Source organism: Corvus kubaryi, unplaced genomic scaffold (assembly GCF_017639235.1).
Source record: "Corvus kubaryi isolate FWS band 111438036 unplaced genomic scaffold, C.kubaryi_AGA036_p1.0 37184, whole genome shotgun sequence".
In the NCBI taxonomy this organism is placed as follows: Eukaryota; Metazoa; Chordata; class Aves; order Passeriformes; family Corvidae; genus Corvus; species Corvus kubaryi.
The window spans coordinates 216,122-236,687 of record NW_024581051.1 but is presented as its reverse complement, the minus strand read 5'-3'; the positions used below and the strand labels follow the sequence as shown (position 1 = coordinate 236,687).

General features: G+C 40.5%; 1 protein-coding gene across 5 annotated transcripts in view; it reads right to left on the bottom strand.

Moving 5' to 3' along the window:
- Positions 1-20,566, bottom strand: part of EIF2AK2 (eukaryotic translation initiation factor 2 alpha kinase 2) — a 25,064-nt gene extending 4,498 nt beyond the window's left edge. The window contains exons 1-18 of one of the 5 annotated variants that reach the window (XM_042021978.1): positions 20,262-20,544; positions 19,668-20,160; positions 18,720-18,831; positions 18,083-18,342; positions 16,952-17,078; positions 12,980-13,094; positions 11,710-11,879; positions 10,070-10,172; positions 8,283-8,365; positions 8,080-8,085; positions 7,382-7,463; positions 6,902-6,936; positions 6,603-6,737; positions 6,048-6,167; positions 4,864-4,971; positions 3,049-3,241; positions 2,167-2,292; positions 1,503-1,598 (exon numbers count right to left, since the gene is read on the bottom strand). In XM_042021978.1, coding sequence (XP_041877912.1) covers positions 1,503-1,598; positions 2,167-2,292; positions 3,049-3,241; positions 4,864-4,971; positions 6,048-6,167; positions 6,603-6,737; positions 6,902-6,936; positions 7,382-7,463; positions 8,080-8,085; positions 8,283-8,365; positions 10,070-10,172; positions 11,710-11,879; positions 12,980-13,094; positions 16,952-17,055 — 1,476 coding nt within the window. In that variant the 5' untranslated portion in view covers positions 17,056-17,078; positions 18,083-18,342; positions 18,720-18,831; positions 19,668-20,160; positions 20,262-20,544. Of the gene's footprint in view, positions 1-1,502; positions 1,599-2,166; positions 2,293-3,048; positions 3,242-4,863; positions 4,972-6,047; positions 6,168-6,602; positions 6,738-6,901; positions 6,937-7,381; positions 7,464-8,079; positions 8,086-8,282; positions 8,366-10,069; positions 10,173-11,709; positions 11,880-12,979; positions 13,095-16,951; positions 17,079-17,602; positions 17,954-18,082; positions 18,832-19,667; positions 20,161-20,261 lie in introns of those variants that run through there. The other 4 variants (XM_042021977.1, XM_042021980.1, XM_042021979.1 and 1 more) reach the window with 4 other exon arrangements.

Below are 20,566 nucleotides of genomic sequence, written 5' to 3'. Positions count from 1 at the left end.
GGCAATGGGCAGGAACTGATGCACAGGGAAGTTCCACCTGAACATGAGAAAGAATTTCTTTACTGTGTGGGTGACTGAGCACTGGAACAGATTGACCAGACAGGTTGTGGAGTCTCCCTGACTGGAGATATACTGGCACAAGCCCAAGTAATGTGCTCTAGGGAACTCTGCCTGAGCAGGTAGGTTGGACTAAATGATCTCCAGTGGCCCCTTCCATCTTCACCCATTCTGTGATTCTGCAAGTGGCTTTCTGGGTGTACAGAGCAGTCTGCTTAATTCACTTGCTGTTAACTAGTGTAATGTCTGCCTGAAGATGACAGTCATGTTTCTTAGCTGTGTATCCTGAATCATCAGCTAGTCTTACGGATCCCTATAAGCCTGGCATAGCAACCACTATCTAGTAAAACAACAGCTCCTGTGAACTTGAAATTTTTTCCCTTCTCTTTAGCAGTAGCTTTAGGCTTGTGACCCTACCTGCTGGGGATCATCAGCTGGACCAGTTACTCAGCACAGAATAATTAACTTTGCTTTTACATTATGTTCTTACAGCAAAGTTTGCCAGCACTAGAGTTTATCATGTTCCATTAAGTGAAATTCTTTCTGATCTGCTGGAGCAGCTGAAGACCATCCTAGGACTTTACATCCACAAAACTTCCCCACCTGCCTGCAGAGCACAAGATTTTTATAGTTTAAGGAAATGGTATCTTTCCAACTGTAAACACCGCGGGACTGTGCATGCATTTGCAGTCAGCTGTGAGCAGGAACAAAGGTGGCTGGACAGAGCCAAGTTGAACAGACACACTGGTATGATTTTCTCATACTGGCAAAAGAATCTGGCTAACAGTGTTCAAAGTCTGAGTCCAACCACAATTACTTTAGACAAGATACCCAGCAGCTACATCACTGTCCTACCAATATGTAGGTTTGCACATAAAAAGCTCAGAACACATAGAAGATACCTTTTTTAAAAAAGCTTAAGCAACATGGGGTTTCTTTTTGAAATAGTATCTTTTTCACTTAAAGCAACATGTTCCAAATCACTTTTGTTTTCATCTAGGAAAACTGCAAGGGTTTTGACTTGGTGGAAACTCTTCTTGCTCCACTGTGCAGTGGAGACAAGGGCATGGCCGACAAAACTTACCCATCCATAATTTTTATTTTCTAAAATTAGAAAAATACTCCCTTTAAGTTTCTGATCAAAGAAAAAGATTTATAAGAAACTTGACATCCTTTTTTGCTTGACATTATCCTTTAGCATGCTCAGGCTTTAGTGTGTACGTAGTAGGACATAAGTGAAATAAACTGTAATATTTCTTCAGTTATGACATTTCAACGGAGGTGTGAGGACTTACAGGCTTTATGGAAATGAATTAAGGAAAAAAATGTAAACAGAGATAGTACTCTAGATAAACAGATTCCTTCTAGAGTGCTATCAACATGTGATACCAGCAGCAAAGCAAAACAACAGTGGGAGTTCTTTTTTAAATTTAAAGATTACATACCTTAGTTTTCTCATGATGAGTGACTGTCGAAAGAATTTCAAACCAAATTAATCCCAGAGCATAAATATCTACTTCCTTTCCATATCTGGCCCCAGACTAGAAAGATTAGAACAGAACAATACAGGCATCAAATCCATCTGGAGAGCAGCACTTCTTAAAGCAAAATTTGAAGTCAGCAGAAATTTCTACCCCAAGGCTACAGGACTGGCCCTACTCAATATTCGTCTTTGTTGTTAACCCTTTCTGCCTCAGACCTGTTAAATAGTGACTATTATGTCTCACTGAACACCCTGAAGTTAAGGCTTCTACAGACGTGTATAGATAAAGCATGCCAATATTGCCCTGTGACAAATAATGAAACAAATAGAGAAACTCAAATTACACAATTAACAGGGGTCCTAAATTCAAATTTAAGTATATATCTGGCAGCCTGGTTTTGCAAGAGCACTCCTTACAGCACACAGTGTCAGACTGTATGTTCACACAGAGCAAAAATCTTTACATTTGTGGTAAAGCTTTCTCCTAAATAGTTATCCTCACATACAGTCATACCAGGGAACTTTAGGCAACATGCTTTAATACTGACATTAGGATTGAGAACATCCAATGCTGAGTTTATAACACAAATCTAATTACAGAGATGCTAACACAGCAGGACAATTACCTGTTCTGGTGCCATATATGACTTTGTTCCTCTGTCCTCAGTGAGAGTCTCAAATGCCACAGAAGTCACAAGACCGAAGTCACCTATTTTTATTTTATCATCATGTGATATGAATATATTCTGAGGCTATTTTCATATATATAAATAAAAAGAAGAAAAAAAAAATCACCAAATGACCAAGGTTTATCATCAAGCATAATCTGATTTGCAGATTAAATGGTGGTGGGAATTTGACCGCCAGAGTGGCTCCTGAGTGGTCAGGCAGGGAAGTTAGCTTAACCCTAGGAATGCCACAACATTAATGATTTTTTTCACAAAGTGAGTAATTTAAAACTGTGTAAGCCACATTATAGCTTCCATCTTGAAGCTGTGAAGGCATCGTCCCTTATAATCTTTATATTGAAATAAAATCGTCTGATGACTGGACACATCTAGAGACTGAAATTCTATCCAAAACTGTAGCATTCAAATATTTGTATGAAAACATGAGACAAAAGTAACCAGAGCATGTTGTTATCAAACACAGTATGTATTAGGATAGATAAAGTATCCCTTTACAATATGGCAAGAGCAAACTTCCTAGACTCAACTTTTCTTCTTTGAATAAGTCTTGTGACCCACTGAAAATGCCTGTTAGCTGATGACTACTGATTCTTTGAACTATTGCATTCAGACATCCTCCAAGTTGTTTACCTTCTGATTTTAGGATGAGGTTCAGCCAGTTGCTGAAAGAAAATTAATCACTAGCAATATCCAAAGAAGCACACTGCTAGGGGACATACCAGAGTAAGCAAAGACTATAACAATTTAACAGTCTCTGAAATTCCAGTAAGTTTACTATCTTTAACTTTTTCTTTTTTTTTATTTACCTATCCTACATACCTTGAGGTCTCGATGAATTAACTTTTCAGAATGAATATATTCCACTCCTTTCACTATTTGTAAAAATTTGTTTTGTGCCATTACATAATACTTTCGGTCTTCTCTATTTTTTGCAATCCACTTTTCCAATGTCCCTTGTTTACAGAATTCCATTTGGATGAAAAGACAGCAAATCTTTTTGTCAGAATTCTGGCTTCAAAAGAAAATTACATATCATATTAAAATTGGCAAAATACAATTCCTCCCAAGTCATCTTCAAAAACCAGTTTTGCTAATAATTATTTTTTGAGTTACCCAAAACAAAGTCTGCAAGTCCCTTAATTTTAAGAAAGATCCTAGAGCAATTTGAATTAAATAAATAGGACTGCAACCCAAAGAATCCCTGCTCAGTTACTATATGCTCCTGGAATATTTCTAAGGTTTTGCTTGCTTCCTAGTTTCACACTGAAAATTTTCTGAGTGCCCAGGTTTAATTTCCCTCATACCTAGAGTCATGTCCTATACAGAAAGAAATACCACTGTCCCATCTGGCCTTGCAGGAACTGCTGCAAGTCCTGGCACGTATTCTCTATTCTGCTCAACAGACACAGCATCAGCCTTCCGATCCTGCCCAGAATGGTCATGTTCTTTCCAATTCTGTCCTGTCAAGAAGTTAGTGCAGTGACCATCTATGGCATCAGTCTGCTAGTCACAGAAACCCTTTTGAGAGCTGAAAACCTAGACAAAATATATTTATCTACCTGGCAGCCTCATACTTTCCAGAGAAGCCCATAGGATAGGCTGAGGCTGGAGATGGTGAGGGAAAGGAAAATACAAAGAGAAGCATGTACTGTTTTCTCCTATGTACACCATGTGATGAGTGCCCTGGAATAAAGCTGCTCAAGGCACTGAAAGAACAAGCATTAAATGGACTCTCTGTAGCCTTGAGGTCAGGACACAAATTCCAGTCTGGGTCCTCAGCTTTGAGGGCTTTTTTGTCTGTCTTTTGCCTAATAACTGTTTAACGTAAAATACATACATGTTATTGAGGCTCCAACATATTAATGGTTCCGTTTTGACAGACTTCCCCCCCCCTTTTACTCCTCATTTAATGAGCACAGTAATGGAGAGGTATCATGCCAACCATGATTTTGCATCCATTAATATTTTATGGCTCTAAGTAAGTATGGCAGCCTATCTGAAGAGTATGGATTTACAGCTAGTGAAAAAAACTTACTACAGAATCTTGGAAAAGTTAATAGTCTAACTTACAAGTAAAACTCTCACCACTGTTTTCCCAGAAGTCTTAGTGTTGAAAGGCTACCTCTAAATTAAAGAGCATTTCATTTTGGTTTTCTGTTCTAAACAATCAAAACTGTTTTGGGCATCATGGTTAAAATACTAACTTAGGGAAATAAATAAATCTATGATAGCTACTGGCTGACCAGTACTTATTATAAAAAGGAAACTTCTGGTCAGGAATTTGATAGCAAATTGTCAGCCAATTTTTAGTTTCTGATGTTAATTCTTGCCCCAGATTTTCTGCATTCTTACTCTCCTGTATAAATTCACTAAGTCCATATATTAAGAGAGAGGGGAAATAGAAAATTATATAACTTATCTTATTAATCAAGGAAAAGAAGATATAAATACACCTTATTACATACAGCCTGCTGCTGGAAAGTACTGTGCCTTTTCTCCTAGCAGTATGTTTGCACATGTGTGCATTTATATTTGTATAATAATTGATAACCAATTATCAGCCTTTATTTTTCACAGCATAAAGTTCACTATGGCAAACATGTTTGTGAATGCAAACTATTCTTTTGTAGTTACCTTGAGTCTGAGTACTTTATATGGTCATACCCCTTCCAGCTGCTATGATACCGCACTATGTTCTCATGTGTAAGTCTTGCAAGTCCTTCTGCTTCACGCTCTACTTTCCTATCAGGAGGGGGTAAAGAGGAAAAAAAAAAAATAGAGGCATTTCCCTATTACAGTGTAATACAAAGTTAAATAAAAGATATGCTATCAAGTGGCAGGATACAGATAGTTTTACATTAATTTAGAAACCAAGCATAATATTCTCCTTCATATAAGTTCAAAGGTCAAAACTGAAGTTACAAATTTGGTGGGTTTTCTTTCATCTGCTCAGTTATTCAAAGTGCAACAAATGTTTTAACCATACTAGAAATTAAAGCCCCACTCAAAAAAGGCTGAAAAAGCAGATAGCTGCAAACCCATCAGCAAAGCAGCATTACTTGAAGAATCAGTAGAAGGTTTTTAGTATAGTTCTCAAGACTGCAATACCAATGAAAATAACAGGTATTTGCAAAGAACACAAGAATCCAAAGGGATTGTGTAATGTACACATATCTCCAACAACTTAAAACATTTTCAATAGATTACCTACAAGAAATTAGTTTTTTCAACTGCTGATAAAATACTTCACAGTATTTCTGGTTACAGAAAATTACTTCAAAAAAAATTAGGATCATCATTCTCTGTTGAGATTTACAAAAGACAAGTAACACAGCATGAGAGTAATGACTACATGGGTCATATATAAAGCATCTTTCAATTACAAACCACAGAATTTATTACTTGGATTTTTTTCTACTTTCCCTAATTATACTTATTATGGATTACTTATATGGAAATTTTCCATGTAGCCTGTCAAAAGTAACAGGGCTGCTTTCAATGTTTTAATAATCATCAAGTTTTCTTCAAATAGATTTTGCAATATTAGCAACCAGAGCACTACTCTGCTCAGGAGAACTTAGCACACCTACATTTTTACAGGTCCAGCAGAAATTAACCCATTACAGGCAAAAATTAACAAAGTTTCAGCACCATTTTCAGCTTCACTTGGAAATAAAGAAAAAAGTTTACTAGAAAGGATAGACAATTAATAATGAAAATCACCTAAATACTCCTAGGATTGCTGAAGAGAGAAAACAAAGTACTAAAATCTTGATTAAGGTTGTCCTAGAAGGCAGAAGTAAATATACAGTACATACTCTGTGAATTCAACTCGTTTGATTGCATAGGTTATCTTATCACACTTTGATGTTGCCTTGAAAACATTCCCAAAACCACCTTCACCAATAGGCTCTATGTTTTTAAAATTTTCAAGAAATCTTAAAAAAACAAGAAAAAAAAGAAAACCACACTTAATTATACTTTATTTTCAATTTAAGGATATAAAAATAAACTTGACAGATATAATACATCTACTGAAATATCATTCTACAGTGATCACTTGACAATCTACAGGTCTTAATCATAGTCTTGGAGATTAAAACAAGGGAAATTGACCCTTGCAGGCCTGTCAGGTAATTACCCTCACATCTTCACATAAATAACATTTGGTTGTGAGCTTTAAATACCACTGCATGCCTATTCCTATGCTATATTTGAAATTTCCAGGAAAAGAAATCTAATACAAATTTTCTTTGAAAGTTCTTTTTACAGCAGTATTTTCCCTCTTTCTACCATAAATAAAGAAACAAATCTAGATTCATACATACTGTAATTGCCTTAGAAATATTAATTTTTAAAAAAATCCTTCTTACGTTTTATTGACAGTGTGTGGACTTCCATTATCTTCTCCGGTATTTGTGTCCACATCTGGCAAACCTTGATTTGAATCTGACTTTTTTTTTTCTTCTTCCTTGTTTCTTTCATTAGGAAAATTAACTGCCAATTTTCTTTAACAAGGATAAAAGCAAAGTTTATAATGAGCCATTTTTCTAACACATGATGAGAAAAAAAATGTACCTCCCAGTAGCAGCATTTCTTTACTAGAGGTGGAAAAAATAAAGTGGTTTGCAATATAGTTACAGGAGATAGAAATCTAGAAATAAACACATACCTTTTGGGCTTCAGGGCAGAACTTTGTGCATTTCTCTACATGGAAAACAGAAAAAAAGCCTAACTGAGGTATCCTGAATATTTTCATGGTAGTTGGTTTAAAATATGTCTGATGATGTATCTAGGAATTGCCTATAATCATACCTTATTTAAACAATGTAATAAGAATGAAGCCATATCTTAGCTCAGTGTTTTTCACATATGCTATGCATAACATTATCATTGCAAAAAATGAGCTTAGTTTGACCCCTTTTCTTGGGAGTACTGCCATTTGTTCAACACTGCATAAATTTGATCCACTGTACAGAAGGAAATTACTAATGGTTAACAGTAAGAATGTACTGAATATTCTTAGGAAAAATGCATGTATTTCCTATTGATTAGTGGATAAAAGAACAAACTGATGTTACACTCTGACAAGAAGCATGCCCTATTCTGTGTCTAAAATGTAATTATGAGGAAGACCATTTTCATACTATACCTGAGAAGGTGAAGGCTTTTCACATATTGCCATGTCTTTCATTTTTTCTACCAACTTTGCAGTAGAACCATCAAAGCGAATGCTGGTTTTATTGAAAAATAATGGACTATTTTTAGTTAAGTAACACAATAATAAATAAAATTATTGTCACAAGAAATGAAGTAGTACCAAAAAATACACAGTTTTTAAAGCAAAACCTGAAAAGGCATTAACAATCATGACTGATTTAAACTACAAAATGTCCTGCTTGAAAGCTACTAAAATAACAACACTTTGTAATATTCTCCTTTATTTCTATTATTAAATGAGTCTGTGGTATCTAGAAGATAGAAGAATGTAAAAGTGGTAGTGGCACTATAGTCAAATTGCTGATTCTCAAATCACATATCAAACTTAATGTATGTTCAGTTTCTTTTGCTAAGCATATTTTTCCCTTTGGTGGAAATGAAGATTCATGTAGAATGAAAAAAGGGCGAAAAATAAAGAAAAAGGGGAGAGAAGAAAGCAGAATACAGAGCACAGGAAAGTACCGAAATTGAATTACACTGAATTCATGAGAGTGTCACAATAGGAGTGTTAAAATGGCATGAAATAATGCTATTGAATGAGGCAGTTAATCCATTTACATCACAGTAAAAACACTTATGAAAGAACTACCTATGGCAAAATATGAATAAGCCAGAAAGCTCTAAACTTACTATAAGCTATCCTATACAGACTCACATAAAACTGCAGAAGAAGAACGAACTTTGCTCAGAAGTTTAAGGAACAAAAGTTAAAATTAAATGGTTTTTATACTGCAGTAAAACAAACTATGATAAATTTTATTTAGAATTAGAGCACATTACCCTCTAAGATTAGTAAATATACTGTTACCACATTAGCAGTGAACCCAACTTACTCTGAGTCAGACTCATTTGGCACTTGAGAGGAATTGTTGTATTTGCTAAATGTAAAGTTGCCATTAGATCCTTCAGTTTCAATCTGGAAAAAAAACAAAAGCCAAGACTGTTTAACAAAATCACATAAACAAATCCCTAATGCAAAAGATGCCAGCCAAAGAGGGGAGAGGGAAGATTACAGGGTCCTAAGAGCAAGTTGTTAACTGCACTACACAGTCAAAGCCCTGCAGAAGAAAGGCATTTGCCCAATTTCCACCCAGAGAAAGGAAAAACGCAGGGGCCTGTCACAGTGAGCATATTATACAGACACATTTACAAAAGTAGAGTCTGGATTCTATTCAAAACCAGGATAAGAGTAAGAGTTATGAAAAGCAAGTATCTTCGTTGTTTGCTGCATGTGCAATTGCTGTGTGGAAAATGAGATCTGCATAGGCTTTGATATATGTAACCTGCAGAACTGAAAATCCAAGTCAGTACAAATTGACATTCAATGTCTTCAGCATGAAAACACTGCAAAACTTGTATAACTAAATTGGAGTTGAATAAAAAAACCTTATCCCAAATACTCAGCAGAGGTTCCTCCCCTTCCTCCTCCTACCCATGTCATAAGAGCATAAAAGTAACTTTAAAAGCACCTACAATGGATATAGATCATCACCTCATAAAAAGTAAACAAACTTTATTTTTTAATGTTTCCTGGTTTTCCATCATGGTATCATGGAAACAAAAACATAGGGTTTATGTTTCAATGAGAGCCAACAGATAAACCCCTTTTTTTTTAAATACAGGAGTACTGGATCTTTGCTACTTTTTGCCAGTTACATTTTGTTTGTTACACAGACATCACTGAGAATAAAAATTAAAACCAAACCAAAACAACCCACCCTAAATTTAAACTAATTGGTATACAAGTTCTGCTTGAACAAGTCTGCAGATTTTGATGAAAATGAAAAGATCCCTGGGTTTGCAACATAGGAAAATATTAAGAAAGGCTCCTAGAGCCATTAATTTGGACATAATAGGCCAATTACATGGTTGACTTTAAGATGATTAAAAAAGCATTGAAATTTCACAGTAACAGCCAAATAATTTTAAAAGTACTTAAAAGTAAAAGAAGTTTCTTCCTTCCCCCATACTGCCACTCCTTACTTTAAACTACACTCCATTTAAGCTAGTTTATATGTTCTATGCATTTCTGAAGTGGGTTTAGATCACTATTGGAATTCTGATAATTTTTTGCACATGTGGAAATAACAGCTGCCAGCATGAAGCCAACATCTCTGCTCTCCAGAGGATGGTGTCAGTAATTGTTTCACCAGACTCTGCCTTGGAACACTACAGAAGGCAAGTCCAGTTGATTCTGACTCCTGCTTTTGCCTCTCACATTACACAATAGATTTTTGATCCAACAGAAGGCAGTAAAAGAAGTACGTTCACAGCCTGCCAGCTCAACAACACTTCACACAGAAGACAACTGGTATACAAGTCAGAGTTTAGAAATTTTTAATATGTGTGCTTCCTTGGATGACAACATATCAGACCTATTCTGAAACACAGAGATATCAACTGTTAAGATTTTTTTTTAAATCCAGAATTGAATATAGAAACACAACATAAATTCTACTAACAGTAGCCCAACCAACATACTAAAATACTGATTTTTTCCCTCTTTAATGGAATCCATGGAATATACTTTTAAATACAATGAGGAAATTGGTTCAAAGATTTAAACTTCAGTGTTAAAGCTCAACATAGCACATACTGTCAGAGAGCTTTTCTTATTTACCTTCTCATATGCTTCTTTTGCAGCAGCTTGTTTTGCAGCAGCTAGAGAAGATCCAGTGCCCTTCCCATACAAAACACCACTAACTGTACAGCTAACAGAATACCTGTAAAACACAACAGGGAATCAGGTCTTATCCCATATGACAAGTGTTAATTGAATGATTTTTAAACACTACAATCAACTGACATTATAGAATGGAAATCTGAAGTATGCATCTTCAAGACAGTGTTTCCAATATATATTTAATCTAATTAATAATGACAGGTAACTAATTGGTTGTGTTTTCAAGATAATCCACTTTCAGCACCTGAAAGTACAATTATGGAAAAGATTATTCTGGGAGGTATTGATAAACACCTGGAGGACAACACAGTCATTGGTCACAGCCAGCATGGCTTCATGAAGGGGAAGTCCTGATTTCCTTCTCTGAGAGGGTACCCCACATAGCTGATCGAGGGAAGCCAGATGATGAATCTTTCTGGACTTCAGCAAAGCTTTTGGTACCATATCTCACAGTGTCCTTCTGGACAAAATGTCCAGCCCGCAGCTGGATAACCATGGTTACATGACGGGTGAGCAACTGGCTCACAGGTCAGGCACAAAGGGTTACAGTGAGTGGGGTGACATCAGACTGGGGACCTGTCACTAGTGGGGTTCCAGAGGGCTCCATCCTCAGCCCTGTGCTCTCCAAGCTCTTCATTAACAACTTGTACACAGGACTTGAAGGATACCAAGTAATTTTGCTGACAAGACTAAACTGGGAGGAGCTGTTGCCTCCCTCAAGGGCAGGGAAGCCCTGCAGAGAGAACAACACACTGAAATTAAGAGATGGGCAATCACCAACCATGTAAAATTTAACAAGGGCAAGTGCTGAGTTCTGCAGCTGGGATGGGACAACCCAGGTTGCGTGTATAGACTTGGGAACAGGAGGTTGGAGAGCAGCACTGCAGAAAGGGGCCTGGGGGTCCTGGTCGATGGCAAATTGAACATGAGCCAGCAGTGCCCTGGCAGCCAGGAGGGCCAAGCAGGGATGCATCAGGCACAGCATCGCCAGCTGGGCAAGGGAGGGGATTGTCCCACTCTGCTCTGTATTGGGGTGGCCTCACCTCGAGTGCTGGGGCAGTTTTGTGCGCCATAATATAAAAACAACATTAAGCTATTGAGGAGTGTCCAAAGGATGGCAACAAAAATGGTGGAGGGCCTTGAGGGGAAGCCGTATCAGGAGCAGCTGAAGGCACTTGGTCTGTTCAGCCTGGAGAAGAGGAGACTGATGGGAGACCTCACTACACTCTACAACTTCCCTGTGAGGTGAAGAGGAGGGGCAGGTACTGATCTCTTCTCTCTGGTGACCAGTGACATGACTCAAAGAGGCAGCATGAAGCTGAGTCAGAATAAGTTTAGGTCAGATATCAGGAACAGGTTCTTCACCCAGAGGGTGGTCGGGTACTGGAACAGGCTCCCCAGGGAAGTGGCCACAGCACCAAGCCTGACAGAGTTCCAGAAGCTTTTGGATAATGCACTCAGACAGATGGTGTGACTCTTTCTAAAGATTCATCTAATATGACCAAGGATAACTAATGGTAGCATTAGTAAACACAACAAAGTATTAGAAGGAAGTAGGAAGATAAATTATATCTTACGTGGGAGCATGGGCATCTCCAGTACGAGTTCTGTTAGGATAATCAACTATTTGCAACGTCCTTTGTGAAAAAATATTTAATAGGCTGACATAATCTTTATCTAGTGCAGGTGATAAGGTTGCTTGAGTTGTCGTTAACTCTGCAGCAGCCATATTAGAGGGACTCTTACACTATAAAACAAACAAAACAGGTAACTTAAAAACTAAAGCTTAAAAAATACATTAAGATAAAGAGTGCACAAGAACTAATGTAGCTGCAAGGTTTGTCCACATTTCAAAAGACTCTTGAGAAATCCCAAGTTTCCATTTACTGAGTCCTTTGTGGCAAAGGACAGACATTCCAAGCCTAATTATTACATTTTGAATAAATGTAAACCTAGCTTTCCAAGTACTACACTTCTGCCTCTAACAACCTCTCCCCATGCCTCATCCTACCTCTTTTAGGAAAATATAGGGAATGAGCTGCGAAGAAAGAATGGCAGCAGGATGCTGCTGATGCTGCCATTTGGCAAGGGCTGCAAATGCTCCTGTGCGTGTACAAGAGGGGAAAGCAGGACTTTTCAGCTGTCTCGTGATTAGTAAACAGTAGTAACAGCAGCAAACACACAGCAATTGTGTTAAAGTAATGACAGTGACACAATAAAAGCCATATAGAAAAAGGTAAGGAAAGATTTCACTCAAAAGGTGCTAAGAAGCATTCAGAGTCAAAAAGAAAAATAAAGAATGGCAAACAAAGAAGGGCAGAACACTGGGCAGAAAGCTAAGGAGCAAAATACAAACCTAGACTAAACCAAGGAAGGATAGAGTATATACCCAACTATACTGTAAAGACTATAATGACAAGGAAAAAAAGATTAATGAGAACAAGCGAAAGTAAGCAATTTCATTAGCAAAGTGGCAACAGACACACTGAGTAATGCCCTGCAAATGTTTTAAAGACATTGAATTACTGAACAGTCACCAAGATATAAAAGGACCACTGTCCACTCTGGATATACCAAGGCAGCTTAAAAAAGGCAAATACATTTCCTTATCCTCCTATAACAGCAGAGGAGGAAACACTCACAATATTAGATATCAACCCTATAGGAGAACAATAAGGAAAACAATTCAGCGACAAAAAGCAGAAAAGTGCTGAATAAGACAGAATGAAGACAAGTAATTAGAAACTGTTTCAAAGTGAACAACATTTTATTGAAAGTCTACTTTTAGATAGTCATCTTCAACATTTACTACTAAAAAACCCGCAAAACTTAATCCTATTTACTCACCTGTTTCTCAATCATTTCCCACGTTTTTTTTGCTGCCATTGCTTTTGCTTCTTTTTTACTTTTACCACTGCCCGTACCATATTCCTCACCATTTATTTTGACCAAAACTGTGAACCTGCAATGAAGGAAACTTGTCTAAAACACTGCTACATTTTCCCACATATACACTTTAATAATGTTATCAGATTAAACTTTGGGTTTATTATCTACAAAGCACTATAGGATAACCAGGAGGTATTGAAGCATTAATGTGTTTTTATTATATCAAACCTATGATTATTGTAATTCTTTAGTATAAATATTTTTTAAAGTTTCCTCTCTAGTCACAAATGCGTGTACTTTATTAGTTCCAACAGTATTTTTAACTGCTTAACTGCTTCTTAAAATCTAAACAATTTAATTTTTAAAAGCAAGAGAATGGATGAGGTCAGCATTGTTACAAGCAAAGTTGTGAAGCCCTAACACCAGGACACATCTCAGCAGTTTGACACTATACAGAGGAAAGATGAGCTAACCTTGATTTCATGAAACTAGATGAGACATTACACTCACCTTTAATACCCTGTGACATACACTGCTTAGTAAGTGCAAAAACCACATCCAGTGGTTGTGAGACATGAATTTAAAGGCAGTCACAAAAAGCCCCACCAAAACCAAAAAAAATTACCAACAAACAAACACAGTTGAGCCTTTCTGTGCTCAACTGCTGATCCCTTCCCTCTGTGTCCCTCCATTCCACAATTGTGCGTGTCCTGCTTCCCATATGGCAACTCCATGAACCAGAATGGGAATCTGATGCAGCTCAGGACTGACTGCACTCGGTCTGGCTGGGATGGGGTTAACTTTCTTCAGAGCAGACAGAATGGTGCTATGTTGTGGCTTTGGGATTACACAGGGTTGATGTTTTACCTATTGCTGAGCAGTGTTTGCACAGCACCAAAGTTTTTTTCTTTTTCCCACTCTGGCCTTCCAGCAAGCAGAGGGGGGATATGTGAGAGGCTGGCAAGAGACACAACCAAGGCAAGTGGTCAGAGGGATATTCCATGCCGTGCTCTCAACAATAAAAGCTGGGAGATGAAGAAGGAAGAGGAGACACCCAGGGCTATAGTGTTTACCTTCCCAAGTAAACATTAGGCATCATGAAGCCTCACTTTCCTGGAAACATCTGCCTGCTGATGGGAAGGAGTAAGCAACTTCTTTATTTTGCTTTGGTCACACATCCAGCTATGCTTTACCTATTAAACTATCTTTATCTTGATCCACAAGTTTTTCTCCCTTTCACCTTTGTGATTCCCTCCCTGTCCCACCGGGGGGAAGTGAGTAGTTGGCTTGGGGTTTCACTGCCTCCTGGCGTCAACCTACCACTGTGCCCTAATAATGAATGGTTTTCAGACAAATCAGTCCTTACACAGATCCGGCTTGTCCTGCAGCTCCAAATCCCCTAATGTTTCTGATACTGCCTTTGCACGAAAGGCAACAGAGGAGAAAACTACTGGATTTCTGCCTTTGGCAGCAGCACACACTTGCACCATGTTAAAGGGACCGTTAGAGCCTCAGGGCACGTCTGTGCTTCACACTGCGGCAGAGCGTGTAAAGGCTCACAGCCAACAAGATGGATTCACGCAGTCAAGGTGCAGCACCACGAGCTCCTCTGTGGGAAAATTTGTCTCAAATAGTGTAGTGACCTTAGGGACTCACTTTTTTCATTATTTCAACTTCTTTCTCCACTTCCCTTTAAGGAAATGTGTCTTGGATTACAATGGAAGATGTAACCAAAAGTATGTATTCTATTACCATCTCTGTAGGCTGTTAAGATAGAAGGGGCAGTGTTCTTTTTCTTCTCCATAACTCAGCCCTGGTAAGTCCCTCTGGGGAAAGAGCTGCCACCCTGAGGGGACCATCTCCGCTAACAGGTCATCAAGGTCTCCCAGTATGACTCACAGAATTACATCGTCCCATTGTGAAATGCCCCGCCCAGGGGGAGGAACTGAACGTTCTTGCCTGTATATAATCTGAGGCCTAGAACACCAGAGGAGCACTACCACTGGATTCCCAGAGAACAAGAACTAAATAACCACCACTGGACCTCCAGAGAAGGACCAGATCTTTCTGCAGGATCACAGCTTTGACAGAACCACATCCATCACTCCAGTAGGACTGCAGCCACCATTTAATCAGACTGCTACCACTGCCCTGACCAGCAGGGGATCAGGTCATATTCTGACTCTGTTAGTTTAAGCCAGTATTTCTGTACTATTGCCTTTATTTTAATTTTCCTGATAAATTGTAGTTCTGACTTGAAATCTCCCACTGGTTTGCTTTCAAAGTAGTGCAAAATGTTTGGGTGGAAAACAATGAAGATGCAGAACAGTGGTTCCTCTCATTGTGTAAGCAAGGCTTAACAAGAAATCTCAAGGGGGCAAACAAGGCACACCCATAGTGGGCCATATACTCTACACATAGGAAAGAAAAAACAAAACCTGTAAGAAAGATTGTTTTTCAGGATGGAGTTTGTCAGTCAACCCATACCTAAGCTCTGAATACTACACACATTCAGCTATGACATTGCATCCAAAGATACCATTTTATTTAAGCATCCTGAGGAAATCTGCAATCTGAGTCTCCATGACCAAGTTGATGGTTACCTGCAGGAGTGTTACATGAGGTGGTCACAAATGCAGAGTCATACTTATCCACCATGAACCCCAAGTTAATAAGCAATTCCCAGACTTGACAGGTTTAGGCAGGACTGGTCTAATTGTCCACTCACTGTGTTCCCTGACCAAGAAAGCTCAGGACTGAGCCATCCTGGGCTCTCACAACCTTCTTACATTGTGGTCAATGCATCCTGTTAGCAGGCAGAACATCGGGAAAGAGCAGCACAAGGGCACTGAAGGAGGTTTATAGCACACATCCCTATAGCCAAACACTTTACACGGTATCCTTGAAATAGCCCAAGTTACCCAGGATTTTCCTAGATACCACTGTCACACAATGGGCTGAATTGCATTTGTGAATGTAGCAGAACACACAGAAAAGCAAAGAAGAAGCACAATAAACGGGATAAATAATTTGGAATGTATGTAAGTTCTGTCAGTCCCTTGCCATCACTTTTGAAGCATTAAGATGTTGCTGTGTGTCAGAGCTGTAGTCATTGCTGCAATAAGGGTTACTTTTTTTAATTACATGAGCCTTATGGGGAAAAAATTAAGATAACTGATTAACATTTGAGATCCAGATAATATTTATTAATTTATTCTGGGATGGTAGTCAGATTTAAGAATAAGTCTGCATAGACAGTGCTGTCTGACAAAATGCAACACATCCAAAAAAACATATTAATTATTAACATGAGGCTTGTCTTCATGCAAACTAGCAAAAAATTTTTCAAATATCACACAAGGACATATTATAGATCCTTTGGCAAGGGAGAAATACACTATATCAATGTTAAAAAGTAAAACACATTCCATCACCTGTAATTGTCTCTAAAAGGGAAAGCAAAACTTCTTAAGGAAAAGACTCTTTTCTTGTAAGAGATGTTAAAAAATAAACTACACATTGAATATGTTAGTATCCAATGAGTTAATACACCCAACCTTTCTGGTTAGAAATCAACAATGCTTTGTAAACACTTTGATTTGTAGCACTTAAGTCATAAACTGAAATACTTGCTGTAACCCAATCGACCTCCTGAGAGGAGATGCATAACATACAATAGAGTTACTAGGAAGTAACAGCTGCATTGCTGGTACTTTCTGAAAAAGAGCCATCACCTTTGAAATACGTTTTCTCCTTAAACTGTATCCCTTGCTGTCCTCCCTTTGCACCTACCATTCAATTCATGGTTTCAACAAGCTTTCCCACTACATATGTGCTTTCAGCAGATTAAAATTTGCGACTGCAAGCTTTACCCAGTTTGTTCATTGCAGGAAGAGCTCTGCTAGTTATTGACACACAGAGTAAACTTACTCAGGATCATGAGCTGGGCCCGTCATATTGATGGTGTCATAAACCACTGTAAGTTTATATACTTGACAGTAATGGTTGATCCTGGTCATACACTCAAAATCCATTTTGACACAATCTTCAGTAGATGCTGCAAAGTAACATTCAGAGATTTGTCTGTTGCTCTAGACATAGAATAAAGACAGCCCCTAATCCTGGTAGATCACTGCTATGATATAAAATAGAAAATTGGTGCCAGTAACAAAGTTAATGGGAAACCAATTCGAATTAATAATTCAAATGATTAGTCTGCCAAAGTTTTTGAAGTCATTGCTTGGAATAACAGTTTTTTGAAAGCAGAATGGACAATTTAGTGATTAGAGAAGATTTCTTAGCAGATTTCTTGACAGAAAAAGACTGAATCATTCACTGAATTCCGTGGGAGGAAAAAAATCAGTAACATTTCCCCAGAATTAGGATCTGTTCCTTCAGAGGAAAGCCGGCGACACTTGAACTTGACCGGGACCTCAGGCGCAGCCACACGGACCAAAGACGACCTCAGGCTGCCGTCACCGAGCGCCGCGGGCCAGGCCGCTGCAGCCGGGCTGCGGGCACCCCATCTCGGCGGGCCCGCGGACCCCTGCCCTCCCTCCCGCGCCCCCGCCCCGCCGCTACCTCCGAGCCGCCGCCGACGCTCCGGGACCCGCGGGCGCTCCAGCAGCCAGCCCGGCCCGGCCCGGCCCGGCCCGGCCCGGCGCGGACTCCGCCCAGTTTCGTTTCCCGCAGCACCGCGCGGCCTGCGTGAAAACGAAAGAGAAACGGCGGCGAGGGCGGGAGAGCCGCGCAGGGAGCCGGGCAGCTCCGGCCCGAGGCCGCGGGCAGCCGCGCTCTGCCCGGCACACGGAGCGGCGCCTCCGCCGCCTCCGCTCTGCCCAGCGCACCTGAGCTTACGGGAACGAGGGCTCCAAGGCAAGCGAGCACCTTCGCAAAGACCTGACCCCCAGCCTTGTCCCTGGTTCACTGACGCCTTTTGCTCTTACAGCGACCACACTCTATAGCTCAGCAACGTGGTCAGCGGAGAGCAGTGCGCACCCGAATACCTCCAAACTCCCCAAGCCCGAGAACCCCCGCGGTTTTATACCCTCATCGTCTCACCCGGGCGTCAGTCCCGCTCTTCCTTCTTGTCTTCTCCTGCCTCCCCGCTCTGTGTTCATCCAGCGCACTGGCGTCACCTTATCCAAAAGGTCGGGAGTCACCGGCTTCTGCTCTAACTCTCAGTTGCGCATTCAGCTGGCTGCGGTCACCTGTCTTCATGTCCTTTGTTATCCCAAAGTCTGGGACTTTATGGCCTCTTGTCTCGAGCTCCAACGAGGAGCCCATCTGCATTTTAATCTGCAGATTGCAGGCCAAGCCACCTGTTTGAGAAGTATTCCTCAACACATTGAGCTTGAAATATGTTACGGGTATCACTGAACATGAATACACTTCATAATATCTCTCTTACTGAGATATAGGAAAAAAAATCAGCCACCAAATTAATAATATATTGTGTGAAAGCAGGAAAGAAAAATCTCCCAAGATTAGTTTCCAGGTGCTAGATCTAAAGGTTGGAGCAGGTGACTTTCACTGTGCACACAGGCCACCTACTCCTGATCACCCAGGTTTGATTCCCACCCCTGCAAGGTCTCTCTCCAGCAGAAATCAGACAGCTGTAGAAGACAGAAGGAAAACAGCAGCAAGCCTTAAGTCTTCCTCAGTATGAGGAAACAGCTTGGGCACCCAGGAAGCTCACCTGCTCTCTCTCTCATAGTGCTAACACAACCAAAACGGAACCCATTGAGACTCCAGTAAGGATGCAGGAAAAAACCATCAGACAGTTCTAAATGCTGAACGCCTAAACATATCTTGTAGCAAAAAAAAAAAAAAAAAAGGAGAAACTATAATAAATAAATCACAAATTATTATTTCTTTATATATGGACAACAGGCTTTCTTTGGAAGTGTCTATGATGTTCTTCCTTTTTAAAAGACATCCAGAGCAATTCCTCATTTAAAGATACCAAACTGGCATTCTTACATTATCACTTCTAGAATGTGCAGTGTATCTTACGTTTCAGCTTGTCCCTTACTCAGGTAATTTTCTTAAAACTCCTCTTATTGCCTTAACTACAGGATCCTTAGCTATCTCTGTTTCTTCTCAGAATCCCCCTCTCTCCTTCAAGGCTCATCTTCTCTTGTTTTACTTGCCTTATGCCAAGCTCTTGAGCACAATTACTTTGGCCTTGCATGTGACTCAATGTCTTCTGTCAGACAAGGAGATTGCTGTCAAAGGTGCAGTTTTTAGAACAGAAAGTGACCTGGAGTGAACTTACAGTTTTTTTGGTAACAAAGTTTCCTCCAGCTTTGTGAATTGCAGTTAATTATTAATGTCTAATCGACATTAGTAGTATTAAACACTAATCAAGGTAACAAAATTTGCTTGCTGGCTGGTAAAAAATACCTTGTGTTTATCAAAACATTAGCAACGAACAAGAGCCTGTTAAACTTCACCTTGGGGAAAATGACCAATTCTGAAACAGTCTTTGGTATATACACCTGAAAATCTTGTTCTATGAAGCTATTCAGGCCTTCATTCAAATGCCTTTGTGATTCATTTGCTCTAGAAAATATTGACCTTTGGAGTTTCAAATAATCCACTATACAGGTTCCCCAAATAGTGGAGTTACAGTGGAGTTACTGACTTTGGCTTTATTAGGAACACTTGCTGTTGGATGATTCAATGCCCGTGCTGTGGCTGCTGTGCCCGCAGGTAACTGCAAAAGGACTCGCTCCAGAATGTAACAGGGAAGCCGGGAAAGCCAAGCCGAACCGAATCTTTTGCATGCGTGTCCTCCTCCTCCCTCGTGCAGGTCCCTGTTCACCAGGTCCTGTGCACGGTATGCTTCGGAGTGCAAACCTACAGACTTCGGCATCCTTGGGCACCACGCAGCGACCCCGTGCAGAGACCTGGCTGGTGCCGTTCCCTAAGGCTGGTGACAGGCTTCCCCAGCGACAGCAGCCGCGGCCCCGGGGCTGGCACAGCCAGCCAAGCTGCTGACAACAGCCGGAAGCAGGCAGGCCTTTCCGGGTGGAAGCGCTGCGAAGGGAATCCTTTCACGGCAAAGCTGTTCCCTGGCAACATCTCAACAGGTATTTTCCAACCAGCTGTCCCGTTGATTCACCCAGAGAGCATTCCTACACGGAGGAAAAAAACCAAAGCAAAACGCGAAAACTCAAAACACACACCCCAAACCCGCGGCGCGGCCCCCGCCACGCCACGCCCGGGGCTCCCGCACCGCCGCTCCTCCTCCCGGGCTCAGCCACCGCCCCGCCACGGCTCCCTTTCTCCTCGCGTTCCGCGCCCCGCCCACGGCCGGCACGGTCAGGGGTGCGCCGGGCACCGCGGCTGCCAGCGGCAGCCGGGGCACGGGAGCTCCCGCGGCCTTTCTTCCCTGCCCCAGCCCTGCAAGAGGACTCGGAATTCGGGCACAGTCTCCTCACAGCCCATTCCAGGGGGCAGCGCGATTTCAACCCTCTTTTTCTGAGGGGGGCACCTGCGAGCGCCGACCTCCGCCCGCAGCCCAGCGCGCCCCGGGCAGCG